This window comes from Cyprinodon variegatus, unplaced genomic scaffold, assembly GCF_000732505.1.
Source record: "Cyprinodon variegatus isolate N-32 unplaced genomic scaffold, C_variegatus-1.0 Scaffold604, whole genome shotgun sequence".
Classification (NCBI taxonomy): Eukaryota; Metazoa; Chordata; class Actinopteri; order Cyprinodontiformes; family Cyprinodontidae; genus Cyprinodon; species Cyprinodon variegatus.
The window spans coordinates 154,662-176,447 of NW_015151057.1; the positions used below are offsets into that span (position 1 = coordinate 154,662).

A 21,786-nucleotide genomic window follows, 5' to 3' on the forward strand; every position below is an offset into this window, starting at 1 on the left:
GTAGTTTAAATTCGACAATCTTAATGCAGCTCTAAACAAATGGGTTTTTAACTTTTACAGTCTTCTGGGAGTTTGTTCCAGATCAGTGGAGCATAAGAACTAGATGCTGCTCCTCCATGTTTGGTTCTAGTTCTGGGTGTTTAGAGTAGACTTCAGTGGTCTGGGAGGTTGATACAATGAAAACAGATCTGTTATGTATTGAGGTGCTGATCCAATCAGTCATTCATAAACTAACAGAAGGATTTTAAAGTCTCAGGGCCCTGTCACACCTTGACGATTTATCCAGCGTGTGCCTGACACCCCAGAATCTCCTAAAGCGCTGGCATACACTGAACTTTCTATGTATTTTTTTCAGTTTTGGACTTATACAAAGCATATTCATAATGAATCCAGAGCTTATGTCCAATGACAGCCTAACTTATGGATAAGGTACGGCAGCGTAATGCCCATGAAATGTCACAGGCTAGTTTCCTGAGGAAGGCAACAATGCCCCCGGAGGCGCCCGGTCTGCATAAAAAGATTTATTTGATTGCGGCATTAACCTAGTTCCTGTTATTGCTGCCAAAAAAAAAACAAGAATAAAGAAAAAGAAAGAAGGTGGGCAGTCACAGCAGATTCAGCGTCATGTCTGCTAGGAAGTTTGTTGGTCGTGGGCGTGAACGCAGGAAGGATCCATCACACTCACCTTCTTACTCACCCTATGATGGGGATGAATTCTGGAGGAGTAGAGACGGTTTCCTCCTTTGAACCTCCTTTTAACTTGATAAAATACGCATAAGTTATGCACAAGTTACTCATAGGTTTTGGAAAAGCTAGACACCAGAACTTATGAGTAACTTACACTTAGCGTATGTCAACGATCAGATAACTTACCTGTAACTTATGCCCCACATATGGGCATACACTGGCATACGTCTGGACGTACTTGCTGTATGTTGAAGTTTTCCAGCGTGTTTCAGCATATCTTTTTACTTATACAAATGTACCAATAACTTTCCCAACATATGCCAACTTTATTGCCAGATTTTTTGTATGTCAGGCATGCGCTGGTCTAAATCATCAAGGTGTAACAGGGCCATTAGCTGTCGATTGGAAGATTACGCCCAAGCGAAAGGATTCCAGTTTTCCACTTATGGACACTTAAAATATCAATAATAGCTTAAACAAATTTAAACTATGATTGATGTGAGGACTATCCATCTTGAATGCAGTAGTATATGGCCCTTTGTCCCCCCGATTTGGATGGTGTGCAGAACTGACTAAAACTGTTTTTACAAAAGATGGTGTCTGGTTATAGAACTGGATCTGAAGAATATATTTGATTAATGCTTCAAAGTCGAGAAGTTTAACTTAGAACTCTATTAAAATCTAACTATTATTGAAATCCTTTTATTATGTTGTTTTTTGTTTTTTTTTTACCTTTTATTTAACCAGGTAAATCCCGTCAAGATCAAGAACATTTGGTTTGTGTATAAACATTCCCCATTGATATAAAGAGTCCATTAGCAAATTTAATTGATGGAAAATTCTTGGTGGCTTTTGAATTTTTTTCTTTTACAAAGGTAGAAAAGAAAGCAGTGTGAGAAAGGTGAGCAGCACTCAGTGGTGCAAAAAATGGGTATTCACCACATGTGGTAGCTGAAGCTCTTAGGTAAGACTTAAAAACCTCCCCAGCTGGAGGCCGTCTGTGTAGCTGAATGCAAGTCATCATCAGACCTCAGGGATATGGATGGAGCTTAAGGCTGCAGGAAGATAGCCGTAGTGAAGGAATACAAATATGCAAATACAGGACAGATGGGCTTTTGCTGTTTGTTTTTTTTTTGTTTGTTTTGTTATATAAGCATGTAAGCTTTTCTTTCTGACTGAACTAGATGCTCTTATCATGAATTCCTGGGTCATTTTTAACTCATCCTAAGCTCAGTATTTTCTTGCTCTAACCATTTTGTTTACTTTCTTTTTGCCAGACGATGGTTACATCCGTCCTGTTACCTTCTGGGTAGTCGGGGACTTCGATAAGCCTTCAGGACGCCAACTGCTTTATGATGCTATCAGACACATGGTGAGAAATACTCTAAAAAGCTGTGCGATTTGCAAAGAAATGTTAAATGAAATGTGCCATTGATATCTATCAGACTTCAGTGGAGAAAGTCATTCAAAATTATAATGGTAAATAGCGCTGGGACATTAGGGCTGTATATGTGTTTTCATGCGGGGTAGAAGTTGAAGCTAATCTGAAAGTCTTAAAGTCTAACCGTCGCCTGCTTCATAACAGAAAACCAGCAACAACGTCCGACTGGGGATGATCAACAACCCGTCGTCTGATCCGTCCATGGAGTCGAGCCGCGTAGCCAGAGCGATCTGGTCCGCCATGCAGACACAGTCCGCCAACAATGCAAAGAACTTCATTACCAAGATGTCTAAGGAGGATACGGCAGAGGCTTTAGAGAAGGGCGTGGACATCGGGGAGTTCGCCGTCGGGGTAAAGCTTTAACATGCCTGCTTTGGATTTTTATATCTGCATAAAGCTTGATTTTTTTTTTCTTTTAATAATCCCCAGTCATTTCTGAATTTTCCTCTTTTTCACATGGTTAAAATGTTTTCAGCAGTTTCTATATTCACAGGTTGCCATAAAGCGATCCCCACTTGTTCAGTTTTTTTGCAGGATGCCTTTCCTAACAGTTAACATTTGAACTCATGTTCCATGAACTACATTCAACGTTAACATTTTCAACATAATAAAACTGCATTTAGGTTCAATGCTGATTGAAGTTATAAAGAAAATTATGCATTATAATTTATTTTCTTAACAGAAGCGTAATCTAACATAGATGTGGAGGCAGAGGATCCACATTGCTTGTGGAGCAGAATTAAGTTTCCAGGGACGATTTTGGTGTGTTCTTAGTATACCAGTAGTACCAGTAGCTCCTCAATTACTGTGCTTGGTTGGTAAACACAGTTACTTGGAGTTCAAAAAGCTCTATGAGACCTCAGACCCAACAACAGTGCTTAGCTGAAGGCTGCAATCCAAGTCCTTCAGTAGATCCGCAGGCTGATCAGTTCTGTGCTGCGCTGCATTGATTCATGCGTTTGTGCAGCAAAGAATGCAAAACGAATCCCGACTGCTTTATTTGCCTATCTGTGTTTGGATATATTTAATTTAAATTTCTTTTTTTTATCTCTTAGCCATGATGATTGTATTTAGCAGCAGAAATAATTTCTAGAATATAAAAACATGGTGTGTAATGAGTTTTTAAAATTTTGATTCATTTTGTGATTTTTTTTTTTGGTGGGGTCTTATTTTGCTGCTCTTAATCCTTCAGGGTATGGATTTGCCGCTGTTCAGAAGTGCTTACGAGGGTCCCAAGGTTGACTTCCTGCTCTCCCATGCTGCCTACTGCAGAGATGTGCTCAAACTGAAGAAAGGACAGAGGGCAGTCATCAGCAACGGACGGGTATGTCACTGGTTCTACTGAATTATAACTTGTAGCTTAAATAAAAACATCATCATTAAAGGTTTTCATTAAACGGCTCAGATTCTTCCCTTGATGCTGCCGTTTGACGTTCTTGTTCCTTTCTCTCAGGTCATCGGCCCGCTGGAAGAGAACGAGGTGTTTAACCAGGATGACTTCTTGCTTTTGGAGAGCATCATCCTAAAGACATCCGGGGAGCGCATCAAAAGCAAAGTCCAGCAGTTTGAAATGGAGGAGGACAGGTATTGTTTTATTCCCCCAAAGCTCTCTCTCTGTAAGACGGGTCAAATGAGTTAACGCAGCCTCTCTCTCAGGGCCAGCGACCTGGTGATGAAGGTGGATGCTCTGCTGTCCTCTCAGCCCAAAGGAGAATCCAGGATAGAGTACGGCTTTGCAGATGATCGCTACAGGTACGTCTGTAACATAATTCACCGCCATAAGATTTTCATCAAGCTTCTTTAAACAGAAGAATCCGTTTGTCCTTTAAAGAAAACCTGAAAATATTTTTGTTTACTTCACTCAGTCATTGATCTTGTATTTGTCTGCAGCGCTGTAAAGATCCGGCCGGTGGAGGGGGACGTGTACTTTGATGTTGTCGCCGTGGTGGATCCAGTAACGAGAGACGCACAGAAACTGGCTCCTCTTTTATCGGTAAGCTTTGGCTCCGTTAGTAGATCAGCTCCTCCATCTTTGTCTATCCAGCTAACGGACATCCTCCCGCTCACACCTCTCTCTCTTCTCTTTGTGTTTCATCTGAAGGTTTTGAAGCAGCTTGTAAACGTCAACCTGAGGGTGTTCATGAACTGCCAGTCCAAACTGTCAGATATGCCTCTGAAAAGGTAAAACAGAGCTTGATCCCTCTGTTTCATTGCGCTGCACAGATGCAGACTCGTAAAGATTCCCCTCATGTCTCCCTGCTGCGTTTTTCTGCAGTTTTTACCGTTATGTGTTGGAACCGGAGGTGGTGTTTCAGGCTGACGGGACTTTTTCTCCCGGCCCGATGGCCAAGTTCCTGGACATGCCTCAGTCTCCGCTCTTCACCCTGAACCTCAACACCCCAGAGAGCTGGATGGTGGAGTCTGTTCGCACCCGCTATGACCTGGATAACATCTACCTGCAGGAGGTCAGGAGGGTTTCATCTAGAGATCTAACTGCTCTGTTGTAACTGCAGAAGAATCACATACTTTGGACTAACGCTGTCCAAAATGTTCCCAAAGAGGGAATTTCTTTTTCTATAGTTTCTGCTCCAAAATAAAATAATTCTCCTTCTGTTTATAAAGAGCTTTGACAGCTAGTTTTGCTGCTGTGGCTGCAGGTGGAGAACATTGTAGCAGCAGAGTACGAGCTGGAGCACCTTCTGCTGGAGGGCCACTGTACTGATGTCAGCTCAGGTCAGCCTCCACGGGGCCTTCAGTTTACCCTGGGAACCGCCTCCGAGCCCGTTATGGTAGACACCATCGTCATGGCAAACTTGGTAAGACGCTGCTCACCTGGTCAGGATTTTGATTTAAGTTTTTTTTTTCTTGTTCTGGATAACCGTGGGAAAAAATAAATATATTTGTATTTTAATATTGCTGTAGAATGATCTAAATGTTGTCATTTCCTCTATAGCTCCTTTTTTATGAGCTTCAGTTTTTGTCCATTTTCCATCTTTCCTTGTTTAGTGGTTTCCTTCCTTCCTCGCTCCATCCTCTTGTCCTTGTTTAGTGGTTTCCTTCCTTCCTTGCTCCATCCTCTTGTCTTTGTTTAGTGGTTTCCTTCCTTCCTTGCTTCATCCTCCTGTCCTTCTTTAGTGGTTTCCTTCCTTCCTTGCTTCATCCTCCTATCCTTGTTTAGTGGTTTCCTTCCTTTCTTGCCTTCCTTTTGTTCTGAAATATCTGTAATAAGTTAAGCTTTGCTATTTAATTCTGTCAAAAAACATCAAAGACAAAGAACCCTTGAAAATTTCAGCAGAACCCTAAATATGCCCGATTCTGGAGCAGATGTGCTCTACTATTATTTTGTGTTTTTCATCTTGTAAATATGTCGGTCTGGTTTACAGGGTTACTTTCAGCTCAAAGCCAACCCTGGTGCCTGGATGCTAAAACTCAGGAAAGGACGATCCGACGAGATCTACAGGATTTATAGGTGAGGACACCTCAGTGATGAAGGCTATTATTGGCATTCCATAGTTCTGCAGTCTGATCATGATTATTTTTTTCTTTCTTCTTCAGTCACGATGGAACAGACTCACCGTCCGACTCGGATGACATTATTGTCGTGCTGAATAATTTCAAGAGTAGAATCATATTAGTGAAGGTCAGTTCATCTCTGATTCGAGGCACAGATCAGCAATCAGAGGCAGTCATAGAAGGATTTGGAGGAACAGCATTAAATTCAAAGCTCTTCCTCATCAGAACCATAATTATGGCACCTTATTTAAAATACAGGAAATAGACAGTTTGGACCATAATCCCTCTGAGGATGAAGGTTGTAAAATAGCCTCCTTTTCCAGATGTATTTTATACATGTTTTGGAACTAAATTAACCCTTTTTATCTTTTATTCTATGAAATTTTCACATTTATTCTAAATTTATTCTAAATAAAAGGTAAGTTGGATCATAAAAAAGCTGCGTTTAGAGCTTAAATCTGGCTTAGAAAAAATAGTTCTTGTTTTATTTTTCAAACTGCTTAATGTTGATAGTTTACCTCATGGTTTGTTTTTACCAACTTAGAACATTTGGGTTTTAAATAAGGACATTTTTCTTTCTAATCAGGTCCAAAAGAAGCCGGACAAATTTAACGAGGAGCTGCTGAGCGACGGAACGGAGGAAAACGACACTGGATTTTGGAAATCTCTGGCCAGGTAGAGCTCTGGTTCACTGATTATTATTTTTTTTTTTTGTTTTGTTTTTATTGCAAGTGAATTAAAAAAAAAACACATTTTTGTGTATAATTTTCAGATTTTTATTTTTTTTAGCCTTCTAGTCTAATGAATAAAACTGATCTAGATTGGTTTTTTTTTGTCCTGGCAGAGGTTTTACAGGAGGAGGTACAGCTGAGGAGCCGAAGCCAGAGAAAGACGATGTGATCAATATTTTCTCTGTGGCATCAGGGCATCTGTACGAGAGGTTCCTCAGGTGGGGGTTAAATGCACCTAAACGTCCTCGATCAGTTGAAACCTTTTTAATTCTTGTTTCAAAGGCAGCATTGATCCTGGAGCTGATCACAGTCTCTTCTTCTTCTCTCTCAGGATCATGATGCTGTCAGTCCTGAAGAACACAAAAACCCCCGTCAAGTTCTGGTTCCTGAAGAACTACCTGTCCCCTACCTTCAAGGTAAGAGTGTCCGTCCTAATTTTATTTTCCATTTGCTTTTAAAACTAGAATAGCGGATTATATGGTGCATCCCTGATTTCAACAAATGTGATCTAAAATTCAGTGAAAACTAGAACGTTTGAAGTATTTTTAGACTTTATTCCTCATCCCATCGTTTGAATGTCCTTCCTCCTGTCTTTCTTCCTCATGTTTTTCCTTGTTGTTTTTGTGTTTCTTTCCTTTTCCACCATCCAAGTGTCCTACATCCTTTGCTCCGTATTTCCTTCTTTCAGCTTCTTTCACCTTCTGTCCTTCCTTTTCAGACTTCCTTCTGTCCTTCCTCTCTTTGACCCATCTGACCTTTCCTCCGGCACTTCCTTACTTTTTTCTCGCCTCTTGCCTCTCTTGCTTCTGCCCTTCCTTTCCCATGTTTTTCCTTTATTTTCTTTCCTTCTGTTGTTTCCTTTTTTAATGTCTGTCTCTGTACCTCTTCTTTAACTTCGTTTTTCCAAGTGTCCTTCCTTCCTTCCACTTTTTTTTTTTTGGTTTAAATGTATGCTGGACATTTGTGGTGAATTTCACTACTTTATCTTTTAAATCAAATCGAAGGGATAGCAGCTTGACTTTGGTTTCCATGGTATTGATAATTATCATGTTTAATTTCTTCGGCTGTTTGCGTCATCTTGCTGGATGTGCTTCACTTTGCAGGACTTCATTCCCCACATGGCGAAGCAGTATGGCTTCCAGTACGAGCTGGTCCAGTACAAGTGGCCCCGCTGGTTGCACCAGCAGACCGAGAAGCAGAGGATCATCTGGGGATACAAGATCCTCTTCCTGGACGTTCTGTTTCCTCTAGCTGTGGATAAGATCCTGTTTGTGGACGCAGACCAGGTTTGCTGCACAAACGCTGTAACTGATTCTGCTTCTGTCCAAATCTGCAGCCTGTTCTCCAGCTGAGGGCCAAGCAAACTAGAAAAAGAATAAGAAACAGGCTAATTTGTAACCTGATTCATATTCACCACTCCATAAACTCAACCTGTTTTCATCAGATTGTACGAACCGACCTGAAGGAGCTGCGCGACTTTAACCTGGAGGGAGCTCCTTACGGCTACACGCCGTTCTGCGACAGCCGCAGGGAGATGGACGGCTATCGCTTCTGGAAGTCCGGCTACTGGGCGAGCCACCTGGCTGGACGCAAGTACCACATCAGGTGCCTGTTCAGCTCCGCAATCACTGCCTTTTTTTTTCATCTTTTTTTGTCGCCTTAAAGGTAGAGTGGAGGATTTGATATATTTAAATATATTAAATATTTAAAAAGACCCGCCCTCTCCACTTTAAAAAAAATAATTCACATGCACAACCGTGTACCCACTCAAGAGAGGGAAAACCTATTAAACACATGCGAGACCATGCAGGAGCCCATTTCTCCTCTGTTTAAAAGTTGCTCTTTGCATTGCTCATACAAGCTTACTTTCCAAACCCAGATTTGCCATTTTTCCGCCATGTCAGACTCACCACCGGTAAGTGAAAATGGGGATGAGCACGTAGGACGGCCTTACGTAAACATATCACCAGAAGGATTGACAATTAGGAGGACCATTTATTTCGATGATCCACCCAGATAAGAACATCCTCCTCTATACCTTTAAGAAAAGCAGAATCCTTTTATTTACCAGCAGAATGAGGATTACTTTATTCCTTTAATTAGAAATTAAAAGATAAATCATTTTCTAAGCCTGTAAAGATTTCTATTCAATGTTCCTTTGTTGATGTGATGCATGGTCTGCAGTGCACTGTATGTCGTCGACCTGAAGAAGTTCAGGAAGATCGCTGCAGGAGACCGCCTCAGAGGACAGTACCAGGGACTGAGCCAGGACCCCAACAGTCTGTCCAACCTGGACCAGGTCTCTGAGCAACATCTTCTCTCCTCCTCTCAATATCGCAGTTCTACACCTACACAAGCTTTTATCTTAGAGTTCAAACGTTTGCCGGAGGCGCCTTAATATGACCTTCCTGGTTTTTGTGTTTGTTTTTTCAGGATCTTCCAAACAACATGATCCACCAGGTTCCCATCAAGTCTTTGCCTCAGGAGTGGCTGTGGTGTGAGACCTGGTGTGACGACAGCTCCAAAAAGACCGCGAAGACCATAGATTTGGTAACACACATTCCCAGGAATATGTCAGCAACTGCCACTAGAGGGCGCTTAGGGGAGCTGAATAGAAAATACAGTCAGTAAATGATTCCCCATCAATTTACTGATGCGTAACTAAGAACAGTAAAACAAATGGAAGATGAATTGGATTTTCTTGAATTATTCCTATTTAGGGAACTTTTAGTCAAGATTATTTTATTCCAGCCAAGAGGTTTATGATGGAAAATGAAACGGGGACCGAAAATATAATGGAAAATAATTTTGGGTTGGAAAAAAAAAATATTTAGATGTTTTATTTACAATTCGAAATAAAGTAATTCTAGGGCTTCAATATCAGTATATATCACAGTCTAATTTTAATCAGTAATCTAGTTCTGGATCCAGGATAAGAGACATATTCTCACAGAGAAAGCCTCAGCACGGGGATGAAGGCAGACGGAGAGCTGTGCTCTGCAGCTGTAGGCTGTGCTGCTGGTGCTTCAACACCATTTTAGCTACAGAATGAGCACCAAGGATAAGGTGACCAAATGTCTTTGTTTTGAGTGACCTGTACCAAACAAAAGCTTTAGTCTGTCTGTCTGATGTTGGCGTCTGTAAAAGATTATAGCAAGCAGGACGTGTAGAAAACAGTGCAACAGATTGATGAAGAAAAGTTGAATGCAGCTTTAAATATGAGGAGAGCGTGAGCTAGTCACCATCCACAGTAAACTGTCCTGTGACATTATGAGATGTTTGAATTGATTCATTTTGATTTGACTGAGGCGATCCAGGCTGATAAACGTTTAAACATCAGCCGTGTTGTCAGGGCTTGTATTTTTAAAGCTAATTGTTATTTTGATGCTTTTCTTTTTTAAGAAAAGCGCAATGTTACATCAAGTTTCATAGACTCAGAATAATTACATTCAGAAGTTTGTTTAGGTTCCTTTTTTAACTTTCCTGAGGTTTTAACATTTTTTTTTTCACAAAAATCGACCAAAATTAGACAAAAAATTTTGCGATTTTAAGCCCTACGCTGATCATTTAAAGATTTATCTTCATTAATTTGAAGGTCTTTAAGCTGGAAGGACCTCCAACCATCACCGTAATTGTCATCACCTCTTGTCAAAAGAAACATTTTTAAAATTAAGTCAACTTTAAATCTTTTAGGGTAAAGATTCATTTTGTGCCACACTATCTGTATATAGAAGATAAACAATTGTTTACTACACACATTAGTTAGGGTTGCATAAACATTAAAAAGAGTAATTGCTGGTTTAACTTAATTAAACTGCCTTCTAATACCATAACTTGTGAAAAATATTTTATACAACTGCAGGAAATTATAGAAATGTAAATTAAGGCTGCAGTGATTAGCCAGTAACCAAATTACAATTATATGAACTACTGTTAGCTACAATTGTAGTAACTTTAAAGTAATACAGTAAAGTAAAATAATTTTAATTCAAATATTATCTATGACTGGATATTTTATCATTTCATTGTAAATAATTGATTTATAAAAAAACAAAACAAAAAATTGGATGTCATCATTTGAAGGAAAATCTTTTTTTTTCTCATTCCAATTTGTTTCCCTTTCAGTGTAACAATCCAATGACCAAAGAGCCCAAGCTGCAGGCAGCAGTGAGGATCGTATCAGAGTGGACGGACTACGACCAGGAGATAAAACGCCTGCAGACAAGAGTCCAGAAGGGAGCAAAGGGCCCAGCCAAGACGCAGGACACAGGTACAGAACCACCCGAGCACCGCATCCAAACATCAACAGCTTCCGTTCTGACCATCCTCTGGTTCTGTCCTCAGATGTTCACTCAGAGCTGTGAAGATCCACAACAAACCGAGGACTGTTAAGAGAATGAAAAATCACGATACACTGACCACACGCCAGAACCTAACCGCTCCAAACGGTTTGGGTGTTTTCGCTGTTTTTTTATTATGTATATGTGGTACACATGACAGGAATGGACTTTGTGACGCACATGCTTGTTTTTTTTCTGTATGGGCTGTCAGATGTAGTTTGCACTGATTTCAGGACTTTATTGAATCTTTGTTTTTCCTCAGATTTAAAGGAGAGTAAGAAGCTTCAGGGATGATGGTTATGGGTTCATTCAACCAAACCATGAAGGGAATTTAATTCTAAAAAAAATAGATAAAAAAGCTGATTGTTCACATTAAAAGAAAACCGGAAGGCTTGATTATAACAGTGCAAACCATTTTCAGGGAAAAACGCCACTTTTTTTATAGACGGGATATTCAGATAGGATGGTTGGAAAAATCATTTCTGCATCTAAAATAATTATCTATGATTCTAAGAACCCAGAGATTAATTTCTCTGAAAGTGTTCATCTTTCTGTTTCAACTTTTTCCCCCCTTAAATCCTTCAGGATTTATTTTTATGCCGTCTCACCTGATCCAAACTGTTAAACACAAACTCCCCCCCAAAAAACTGGAAGCTTTCTGACTTTTATTGTGATCCATTTGAAAAAAGGTTTTACAAAAGGTAACATTCAATTTTTACACCAATTCTTGTTTAAAAAATTACTTAAAAGGTTTTGATACAACAAATTTATCTAACTAAGTAATGGCTTCTATAACAAGGTGAAAAGAAGAATATACATGTAAAAGAATGCTACAGACATGAAGACAGAGGATTACATTAAATAAAAAATAATAAAAGTCAAATGGCATGATTGTTTCTCTTTCAAACGACATCAGAGCAGTTATTGCAACAGCCGTTTCACAGGATGTTATCGTAGCGTCGGATGACAATCTGCTCATTTCCTCGCATGGTAACATTCGCATACGTTCTCCTTCGCCGTCTGATCGTCGTCACCTGGATTAGTAAAGAGACTGAAATACAAGATCGATTTACAACAGAAGAGAAAAAAAAACAAAAAAAAACAGGCGTTTCTTCTCTGCAGTACGTGAAAAAGCACAGAGGAACGACGGCGTGCTTTGGCAGTGACGGGCGGGACGTTTAGCTCCAGCTCACCAGACACTGGCTTTGTCTTCCAGATCTTTAAACGACAGCTGCCCGCTCTGACCGTCTGCGCCGCCACGCTGTTGGGAGACGACTGCTGCGTGCAAATAAAACGTGTAGCAACCAACTTATATTACATGTGACTGAGGTGATGTTTAACATAAACACTGGGAACTGAAATAAGTAAGCATGGAGGACTCCTAAAGCTCCACTGCTCCTGAACACACATCAGGTAGTTTCCAGTATAAATGTTAAGCAAAAAAAAACAAAACAAAAGTTAAACTTTTCTTTTAAAAGCAGGCATCCAGTCCCGGCAGCAGCTCGACGTGTTATACCTGCTTCCAAACGGAGCGCTGGGTTTCACTCGCACCCCTCCTGCCTCAAGGAGAATTAAAATAACGAAAACTCCTTGATCATCTCAGAGAGATGAAGGTTCAGGACTTCCTCCTCAATCATTAAAATCCATTATCGTCACATCATTTGCATGCACTTCCAGCATTTATACAAGAGTATCATACAAAGTAAGGCATTTCACGTTGTGTTCTTGAGTGTTAATTCATGATTGGTGTCATGTGTTTACATGTGTACATAGCAACCACATTTAATGTTTTGCCCCCCTATAAAAAGACTGCAAAAAACAAACATAACGTCGATAAATTTCACTTAAAATATATATATTTGTCATATATATTTATGTATATATTCATATGTTTAAAAAAAAAAATTGGAGGGGAAGAGAAGCTCAAAAGGTCCCTGTAATTGGCCTGTTGTCAGAAACCCCACCCTCCCCATCGCTCACTCCAGGACCTCACTGGGCGCCACGGTAACCAGCTGCAGAGGGATCTCCTGATTGCCTACGAGGTCGTGGGCGGAGGCGGTCTGGAGGATGAGCGTGGTTCCGTCCGTGGTGATGACGGTGTCAGTGGGCGGAGACGTGGAGGTGGGCACGGCGCCCTTTTTGTTTTGATGAGTCTTTATGTGCTTGGCCAGGTGGTCGCTGCGCATGAACCTCTTGGAGCACTCCGAGCACACAAACTTCTTCTCTCCTGCAGGGCGACCATGCACACCTTTTGTCAGGTTACCTCAGTTTACAGAGTTTAATTCTCCCAGTTTGCTCAACATTTTGTATTCACATAACTTACACTACTTCATGCATTTCTTAATTACAGTTTAAGCCTTTCATACATTTTATATTAAAAATACACTTTTATAAAATTCAATTCATATTTCAATGTATTTAACGATCCGTTCTAAAATTACTTCCAGAAAAATCAGAAGATATTATTATATACTGTAAAACTAAATATTTACCGACATCTTTTGTATGAAATGAAATATAAAAAAATATCTACACACAGGAGGAATCAGTTTATAGAATAAAGCTTCATATCAGTAATCAACCTACATAAACTGCAGAATTCAGGTAAGACAATAGTATGCAATTTCCAAACAAAAGCATCAACAGCCAAACTGAACCTCCATCACCAGTTTTTTGTTTTTTAGTATTAAGCAAACCACCAAGTCTTAGCAAGCTACCATTAGTTTAGGAATAATCCTGGGGTTTCCTTACATTACGTGCATGCTTTAAAGTAAAACATTATGTAAGGTAGCAATACACCTCAGCCACCTAATAAAAGGTTTGTTATCCTTCTCTGTATGGAAATATCTCCACTTGCTAAGCTGCAGCTTGGAAACTTGAGAAAAGCCCCCCTTTAACCCAGGTAATGTTTTAAAGCTAATTTAAATGAAACGGCTCGTTAAATATGTTTATCTAAAGCACAGAGCTACTAAAAATAAAAAAATTCACAAAATAACCAAATATAGATTTAAGGCTGCTTATTTCATATAGATAAATCGAAATGCTAAATCTATGCAATAGCTTATAATGAAACTAATTATTTTAACAGTCGAAGAAATAGTTGATGTTTTAGATTTGACTTTTAAAGAGCTGATACTTTCTCCTCATTCTCAACTTAAACATCTGCAACTTTTAAATATACATTAAAGAGAAGAATATTTATACAAAACTATAAAGGTCTAAACATTCAACCCGCTCACAAATATTTCTTTAGCAAAACATTTCTTTATGAGCGTCTTTCTACATTTTAATGTGCTGCTGCTACCACTAGAGGGCAGAAGAATTTAAGGACATTAACGCCAAAATCTTTACTGTGGAGCAGAAATAACAAGCCTTAATGCTGAATATCGCATACATTGTTATTATTTACTGATCCTAATGACATCTGAAAACTTCTTTTTATCCTTTTCTTTCATGTTTCTCACCTTTCCATCAGTTTTTAAGATGTTCAATTAATGAACAATGACTATTAAAACCTGACCCCACGCTAGGAACCCATGAAATCTCTAGTCCTACAGAAAAGATCCCTAGATGCATCACACACCCCTAAAACCAAGGCTGGTATCTGCAAACTCCAACCCAGCAGTCTAAAACCTGCAGAGGAACCAAGATGGACTCGCCTGTGTGCGTCCTCCTGTGTCTCTGTAGTTCGTCGCTCCTGGTGAACCTCTTCCCACAGTACATCCAGTTGCAAACAAAGGGCCTCTCTCCGCTGTGCCAGCGCAGGTGAGCTCTCAGGTGGGACGTTTTCCCGTAGACTTTCCCGCAGCCGACGATGTGGCAGATGTGCTGCTTCTTCTTGCCCACGCCAGAGCCCCTGACAGACAGACGCAAAAAGAAATCAGTAAAAGATCATCATGGGGAGTTCTGGTAATAATAAGACGACGTAATATAGAGAGAAGAATTACAAGCTACGTGAGATTGATAGGAAAAGGAACACAACTGAAAGAACCGTAAACGTAAAGGGGAAAATATACGGAAAGATAAAAGAAAGGAAAGATACAAAGGTAAAGGAGTGATGGAGAGGAAAAAAAAAAAAAAACAAGGTAGGGAGGAATAAAGAATAAATGACAGGCAGAGGAAGGACGCACATGAATAGGTTAAGACAAGAAAAATGGGAACAGAAGGGATAAAAATGAAATAAGGTAGATGAGGAAGGAAGGTTATATGGAAGGATTCTTGGACACTTTGGAACAAAATCCGAAAAGACAAATATTAGAGAATCAGACGCCCACCTCCCTCCAGACTCCTTGCAGTTGGGGCAAGTACAGGCCACTCTGCGCAGCCTTTTGCCATCCGCGCCTGCTCCCTCCATCTCCTCGTCTCCCATCTGGACACGGAGGTTGTTCAGGTCGCTGGGGTTCAGTGTGGAGTCCCCGCTCAGCTGCCACTCCTCAGAGTCCGGCTCTTCTTTTATCTGGATGCCTGAGGCGGGATGCACAGAGAAAGAGTCACAGTCTCTGACAGAGAGGGACTAAAAGGAACTATTTCAAGTTTGGGAATCTGTGGCTTTACCAGCTGGACTGCCTGCATCCTCTCCCTGTGTGTACTGGACACCAGTTTGTGTTACGGAGTTCACTGTGACTGTCTGGAGGTTAGGGAGGCTGACCTGGCCAGTCTGGCCCAAGGGGAGGGTCTGGATGGGTGCTAGCGTCAACTGCTGGCCCTGGCCCTGTCCCTGGGGAATCTGGAGCCCCTGGAGCGACTGGACACCTTGAACCTGGAAAAGAAAAAAAGAACAGAACTCGTTTAAATTGTTTCACATTGTGAAAGAACTCAGATCATCGTGAAGCAGGACAACACTACCTGGAAGGTCTGCCACTGAATCTGCCCCGTGGCGGTGACAGTCTGAGCCTGGATCAGGAAGGTACCAGGGTTCACCAGCTGCACACTCTGCAGAGTCTGACCGCCTCCAGTCAGGTCCTGGCCCTGAGCCACCTGGGCTTGAGTGTCACCTGCCAGCTGCAGGATGGGCTGAGAGATGGTGGTGGCGTTGGAGGAGGACACCTTCACAAAGAGGAGCGGAATCACAATGAACCACCCCAAGAATTCAACCCAAGAGTTTTTGCATCAGACAGTACTCCCTCTATTAACCATGACCTGCTGAGGAAGAGCATCCCCACACCATGATGCTTCCACCACCATGTTTCACTACAGGGATGATGGCTTTTGTGGCTGATTAGTAACTAAACCTTTATAGATCAGCTGTACACTGAGGTCACATCATCCGTCAGTTTGATTTACAGGGATCGGTCATTCTGACAGATTTGACTAGAAGTTTAGATTTTTGCTAGATTATGTCTGCTGCTTACTGACCTGGATTTGCTGTAGGTGGTTATGGGAGTTGTAGTTTTCCGTGGAGGATGGATCAGACACTCCCGCAGACACAGCTGTGGCCTGAGTGAGAACCCCCGTCCCATCGATGGTTGCTGGGAGCTGTGAGGTGTTGGAGGAAGAGGAGGAAGTGGTTGGCACGTAGATATCCTGGTTGTTGCTGTCGCTCACTGTCACCAGGGACTGTTTGTTGTTGCCATCCTGGCTCTGGTTCTCCAGGGGCTGGCTGCTCATGATCAGCTGGCCCTCCGGCGTTACCCCGGTGGCGATTGGTACTGTCTGAGCCCCAGTCAACCCAAGGGACTCCAGATCCACGCTGTTTATGGGGACAAAGGTGATGTTGCCAGGAAGCCCTACGGGGACAGTGCCGGCGTACGCCGAGCCTCCGGCCAAGGAGACGCCCTGGATGGACTGAACCTGGCCCGCCTGCGTGAGGAGGTCTGTAGCAGCTGTTGTGGAGCAGCTGATTCCAATATTGCCCTGGTTGCCATCTTGGAGAAGTTGAATCTGGCCCGTGCCGTCATCCAGTCCTTGTGTTGGGAATCCTGTGAGTGTCCCATCTGCATTTTGAATTTGGGGAATGACCTATAAAAGCAAAGCGACGTCAGTGAGCACGAAAATTATTTGGGCAAACTTTACTGACGCTTTCCTGCCACTTTTATTACCTGGTACTGAATGCCGGCCACTCCGTTAGCTGTGGCTTCGCTCCCAGATGCTGTGACGTAAATGGGCTGGCTGGGAAGACTCCCGATTGGAAGAACGTACTGCCCGTTAGATGTGACAATCCCCGAGTTTGGAATGTGAACGACGCCTTGGTCTTCCTTTGCAGCCGAGACGGGGGTCAGCACCTCCCATCGGTCTGAGCTCGTCAACTGAATAGCTGACATGTCTGTTGTCTGGGAGCAGAAGCAGCGCTCATATTAGCAAACATTTAAATATCAGCAAATGTATTTGAGACCTAATCTAAAAAGTGAAAGCACTTTGTGGCCAAAGACAATCACTTCAGTGTTGTTTGATCCCATAGATGCTTTGGGTGGCAGTCATGAGGCAACACAGAAATATAAAGCTGTTTGTCATCAGCAGAAGTACAGGAGGTGATTTTGTATTTGGTAATCTAGCAGAGGGGAACATGTACATAAAAAAGCATTTATGGCTCTTAGACTTCTTCACAACAAACATAGTTAATAAACTGAAATTGAAAAAGTTGCACTGTTTTCTTATTTATTTTCATGAAATCCTTCTCTAAATAAAATAAAATCTTTGGATTCAACAGGAATAGATCTGTGAACAGCTCAGATGCAAGTTGGAAGAGAAAGAAGTAAACAAACAAAACAATCACCAAGAGCAAGAGACACAGAAAAACAGGATGCAGGTGTGACAAAGCATCGTTCAATCAATGATCTGGAAAATGGGCAGAGCAGAGAACAACTTTAAACCACCAACTACCACATTACTGCCATCCTCTGACAAAAAGAGAAGTAAATCATAAAGAAAGCCAAGATGCACCTGATAACTCTGAAAGAACTGATGAGAACCAAAGCCCAGGAGGGAGAATCAGCAACCAGGACTATTAGTTACACACTCCACAAATGAGACCTTTATGGAAAGCCATTATTGGAAGATGGCCATTAGAAGAGTCCCTTTGCCCAGTCTGCCACAAGCGATGTAAGGACAGGGTGAAAAAAACAAAAGGCGTAAGTGGCTGTCCATGTCTGTAGTTAGCCACGATTCAATCAGGACATCTAAGCTCTCATGTGTAGGAAAGACAGCAAACATATAGAGGACGGGCCTCTGGGCAGGAAAACTTGTGGAAGGATATCAGTTATGGATAGATCATCCATAGATGATAATGGGAAGATGAACAGAGCTAAATGCAAGATATGGTTTAGGATACAAAAAGACTAAAAGGACTAATCAACCGACAATCAAAGGGACGGATCAACATATGCATGTGTTAAAATGGCCCAGTCAAAGTAAAGGACTAAAACAGACACAGTGGAAACAAACTGTAGCAGATCAATACTGGCAGAGCCAAAGTAGAGAGATGTGGCTGAAAACCAGTGATCCCCCCAATAAAAAAACAAAAAATAAAAAAAACAAGTGACCCTGTAAGGCCTTAACTTACATAGTTACCAGTCAAAGAAACATGTAACAGTTCCAGGCAATGCAAACAATTCCCAATCAAATCAGGACACCAAGCTCAAAAAGACACCTCGGATCACATCAAAGCAGCAGGAAATAACCATAACCATTCGATTAAGTTATATAATAGAAAAGTGTTCAATGTAAAGAGATAGATTAAAGCAAAAAGTGAAAGATCGTGCAGATCTGACTGATGGGAAGTAAACGGAGTCAGGAGGCAGGCGAGGAGAGGCTCAGGAAAGGGTGGGGGATGGGAGGCTGTTGCAAGCCAACTGAACCATATTGTTATGATTATAGCAACTTCTCCAGACACACATTTAGCTATGGACGCATCCTCCGAAGCCTAAGGTACATCAGGCTATCTGGAAGTAACCGACTTTAGCGTCCTACCCACTATGGGCGGGTTTTAAAGGGGGAAAGTGGGTGGCCGTTATTGAGGGGAACACAGGAAGTGTACGGCTTTCACCCAATGCCATCAAAAATTTAAAACGTGTGAACTTCAAGCTCTTAAAAAACCACAACCAGAATTGGAAAGCGGCAGGGAGGTGGGAAATGTGCTGGATACCTGTGTTTCGGCCGCACCGCCAGCTTGCAGGAACTCGCTCTGACTGCTGTCCACGTCCGCGGACGCCATTTCTCCTTGTTTGAGAGACCGCTCTGGCGCTAGCAGGGAGAGAGGGGGAAACCGAGAAAAAGTCTGCAATCTTCAACTCCTGCCTGCCAGAAAATCCCGCAAAGCATCCCCACTCTCCGCTCTGCCGTCTGTGAAATTCAATTCTGCGGCATAGATCCCAGCAGCATTCGGGCCCAGAACGACAGTTTTTTACTTTGTCAACTCCGAGAGGTAGCCAGCAAGCTAGGTTAGCTAACCATATCCAGCTTGTTAGCGTAGGAGCTAACGACAAAAAGACGCAGCTCTCTTCGCTGCTGCTCTCACAAACTCACCGATTAGCTGCCGATTCGATGCGCTAGACGTTTACGTTTTAGTCATAGCGTAAATATAGAGGATTACCAGACCAATCAAACTCCTAACATGATTATTTTATCAAAGGCGGGCTAGTGTTGATCGTTGAAATCGGGTCGATTTTTTTCTATTTTTGATTGACGGTGCGGGAAAGCTCGACGTCGATCACATTACAAGAGGGCCCGCCCTTCTTCCTTGATGTGATAGGCTCCGCAGGAATGTCGGGGAACGTGATTGGCCAGGCAGGAATGTCGAGAAAGCTGATTGGCTGAGAAGGATGCTAATCCAGTTTTTTGTAGCATGGATGTTTCCTGTTTTGTCGAGCGGAATGTAGTTGATGAAATCGTTACTTTATAAATTCACTGTTAAAGCACTTCAGGTTGAATAAAAAATGTTTCCCCCCTTTTTCATGTATAGTATTGCGCTTCCACTATAAATTTTGAAACAAACTTCACTGATAGTATTTTGTTTAAAGTTTTAAACAAATTCAGCCTTGAATAAATCTATCAGAAAATAATCATTTTTTCCCCCTAAAAAAATCCAGATTGAATGTCAAATGTCATTTAACAAATGACATATGGATAGAGTAGGTAAACCTTTGTATGTTTTCCTTAACCCTGTCATAAAACCAGAAAAAGCAGGACTGTGAATCCAAACTAGATCTTTTTTTATTATTATTTTACAATAGGATTTCATCTTTCTTATAACTTCATAGTACTTTTAGCTATTAAATGTGCACTCTGGGTCCCTGAACAAGACCCTTAACCCCACACTGCTCCCCAAGGGGATGGGTTAAATGCAGAAGTACATTTCTCCAGTGTGAGATCAATAAAGTTGAATAATTTTTCTACTATACAGCTCATCCTTTACATTTTTCTTTTTTTATGTACGATTTGCTCTTACATCATACTTGTTTTTTGCCATTATACCCAAATATATATAAACAGTTTTGTCCTTCATTTCATATGCACATCGTTTAGATTTCATTCATTCATCTTCTGTCCATCTGGGTAACAAAGGGGGGTCTAGTGCCCATCTCCATCAGGCTATGTGGGGTAGGTCCTGGACAGGTCCCTAGTTTATCAGGGCAGACATCCAACCATATATGTACTTATAATACTGTTAGATCGGTCCAACATTCATATTTTTGGAAGTTGAGAGGAAGGAAGTAACCAGGTTTGCATGCATGGGGAGAACAAGCAAGCTCAATGCAGAAAGAACCCAAAGTCCAGCTCAGAGTTCATACTGCCGATGAGATATTTGACAGTTCTCATATGATTAAAGAAAACATATAGTACACATTAAAGGATGTAGGCTGTATGCCACCACAATCTGGGTGAAAGGAATGATTCAAAGTGAGATAGGAGATAAGGAAAAAGTAGAAAGACAAAAAAAAAGTCAGAAAAAGGAATTAAAAGAGATAAATAACAGGAGAAGGGATACAAGGTAGTATGGAGAAAATTTAATCAGGAAGAGTTGTATTTCTTTTAATCTTATTTCTAAAACTTTAAAATTCATGGAAAACAATAAGGAAACTGATTTTTAATGTGTGGTAAGACATTATTAATCTTTAGTCAGCTACTTTATCACTGATTTCACTCCCAAACATTGAAAATTTACCAGATTTCAACCCTTTAGGCTGGAAAATAAGCCAGATACATCAACTTTGCCAATTTGTTTACCACAAATGTATACAGGGGTTTTGCCACATCATTTGTCTCCAAGCCAAAATTAAACTTGTATACTTACCCTTATAGCAAATACGTTTTGCCTCAAACATTTTTCAAAACAAAAATGTTAAAATATTCCAAACAACCTAACAGGAATTATGTTGTAATAAGAATCTTTTTATTGCATTATTTAAAATCTGATCAAAATTGGCTCAATTGAGATAGATTTGCGAAGCTGGCTTTGTACCAAGGATTTACCAACAAAAAGATCCAAGTTAAAAAATAAAAGCTGTTATCCTTTACCCTGCAGATTGGTATTTAGCAGAAAGAGGTGGGGGAGGGGACAGGCATGAGGAAAATCATGGCCACTCCAGCAGGTCATCAATAAAATGATTTTAATCCACAGGAACAGAATGTATTAAAGCTTGGTGGCAACTTTGGTGATGAGGCTATGCAGCGTTAATACAGATATACTAATATGAGTTTCACTCACATTCATTATTTAGATTTTTTACCGTGTGGGAAAAAAACAAAAACAAAAACAGATTTTTTTACTTTATTTTACTGACAATACTTATGGGGGCAACATTTCTTATGTAAATGCAACTTCCATTTAAATATTTCTCCTTTAGGACACAATGTCTAATGAGGGGTTGAAGACAATGTGGTACAAGGATAAACCAGGTGCTACTCAGTCCAGCAGATGCGTGACGCTCTGTCAAAGGATACATGGTGAAGTGTTTTTATTATTTTATACCCAGGCCACAGCGAGTCAGTAAAAGCCAAAAACTGTAGCAAGAATTCATCATTTGATCAGGCATCATCAGTTGTCTCTTCACATCCCTCCGTTTCCCAGCTCCGTTCTGCACCGGATGATGGCTTTCACTTTCCTTTTATACATAAATAAAGAGGTTTGTTTGTTTTC

At 41.1% G+C, this 21,786-nt stretch overlaps 2 protein-coding genes across 6 annotated transcripts in view; one reads left to right on the plus strand and one right to left on the minus strand.

Moving 5' to 3' along the window:
- uggt1 (UDP-glucose glycoprotein glucosyltransferase 1) overlaps positions 1 to 11,059 on the plus strand; it is a 37,939-nt gene extending 26,880 nt beyond the window's left edge. For all 4 annotated transcript variants that reach the window (XM_015392725.1, XM_015392726.1, XM_015392727.1 and 1 more), the window contains 20 exons: positions 1,965 to 2,059; positions 2,273 to 2,479; positions 3,321 to 3,452; positions 3,582 to 3,712; positions 3,785 to 3,880; positions 4,019 to 4,121; positions 4,230 to 4,309; positions 4,404 to 4,593; positions 4,786 to 4,944; positions 5,512 to 5,597; positions 5,684 to 5,768; positions 6,228 to 6,316; positions 6,486 to 6,590; positions 6,704 to 6,788; positions 7,476 to 7,658; positions 7,817 to 7,977; positions 8,557 to 8,671; positions 8,806 to 8,922; positions 10,498 to 10,642; positions 10,717 to 11,059. In XM_015392725.1, the coding sequence (XP_015248211.1) occupies positions 1,965 to 2,059; positions 2,273 to 2,479; positions 3,321 to 3,452; positions 3,582 to 3,712; positions 3,785 to 3,880; positions 4,019 to 4,121; positions 4,230 to 4,309; positions 4,404 to 4,593; positions 4,786 to 4,944; positions 5,512 to 5,597; positions 5,684 to 5,768; positions 6,228 to 6,316; positions 6,486 to 6,590; positions 6,704 to 6,788; positions 7,476 to 7,658; positions 7,817 to 7,977; positions 8,557 to 8,671; positions 8,806 to 8,922; positions 10,498 to 10,642; positions 10,717 to 10,736 (2,384 nt within the window). In that variant the 3' untranslated portion in view covers positions 10,737 to 11,059. The remainder of the gene's footprint in view (positions 1 to 1,964; positions 2,060 to 2,272; positions 2,480 to 3,320; positions 3,453 to 3,581; positions 3,713 to 3,784; positions 3,881 to 4,018; positions 4,122 to 4,229; positions 4,310 to 4,403; positions 4,594 to 4,785; positions 4,945 to 5,511; positions 5,598 to 5,683; positions 5,769 to 6,227; positions 6,317 to 6,485; positions 6,591 to 6,703; positions 6,789 to 7,475; positions 7,659 to 7,816; positions 7,978 to 8,556; positions 8,672 to 8,805; positions 8,923 to 10,497; positions 10,643 to 10,716) is intronic.
- A 328-nt stretch (positions 11,060 to 11,387) lies between these two features.
- LOC107096183 (transcription factor Sp3-like) lies at positions 11,388 to 19,334 on the minus strand. Of its 2 annotated transcripts, none has more exons than XM_015392730.1 (8): positions 19,173 to 19,334; positions 16,751 to 16,981; positions 16,068 to 16,670; positions 15,558 to 15,758; positions 15,267 to 15,471; positions 14,987 to 15,176; positions 14,372 to 14,568; positions 11,388 to 12,939 (listed from the first exon to the last, which is right to left on the minus strand). In XM_015392730.1, the coding sequence occupies exons 2-8, from the start codon at positions 16,970 to 16,972 to the stop codon at positions 12,689 to 12,691; spliced, it is 1,869 nt and encodes a 622-aa protein (XP_015248216.1). In that variant the 5' UTR covers positions 16,973 to 16,981; positions 19,173 to 19,334; the 3' UTR covers positions 11,388 to 12,688. The 2 variants fall into 2 exon arrangements, with proteins under 2 accessions (XP_015248216.1, XP_015248217.1); XM_015392731.1 differs by lacking the exon at positions 19,173 to 19,334 and adding an exon at positions 18,793 to 18,876.
- Between the last annotated feature and the right edge of the window lie 2,452 nt (positions 19,335 to 21,786).

What these genes read in the sequence shown, in the direction of transcription:
- LOC107096183 (XM_015392731.1), bottom strand. Translation starts at nt 18,861, where the DNA reads ATGGCGTCCGCGGACGTGGACAGCAGTCAGAGCGAGTTCCTGCAAGCT. An exon ending in GCGGTGCGGCCGAAACACAG is followed by an intron (nt 16,982 to 18,792) that starts GTATCCAGCACA and finishes TTCTGCTCCCAG; the next exon opens with ACAACAGACATGTCAGCTAT. An exon ending in ACACAGGAGGACGCACACAG is followed by an intron (nt 12,940 to 14,371) that starts GCGAGTCCATCT and finishes GTCGCCCTGCAG; the next exon opens with GAGAGAAGAAGTTTGTGTGC.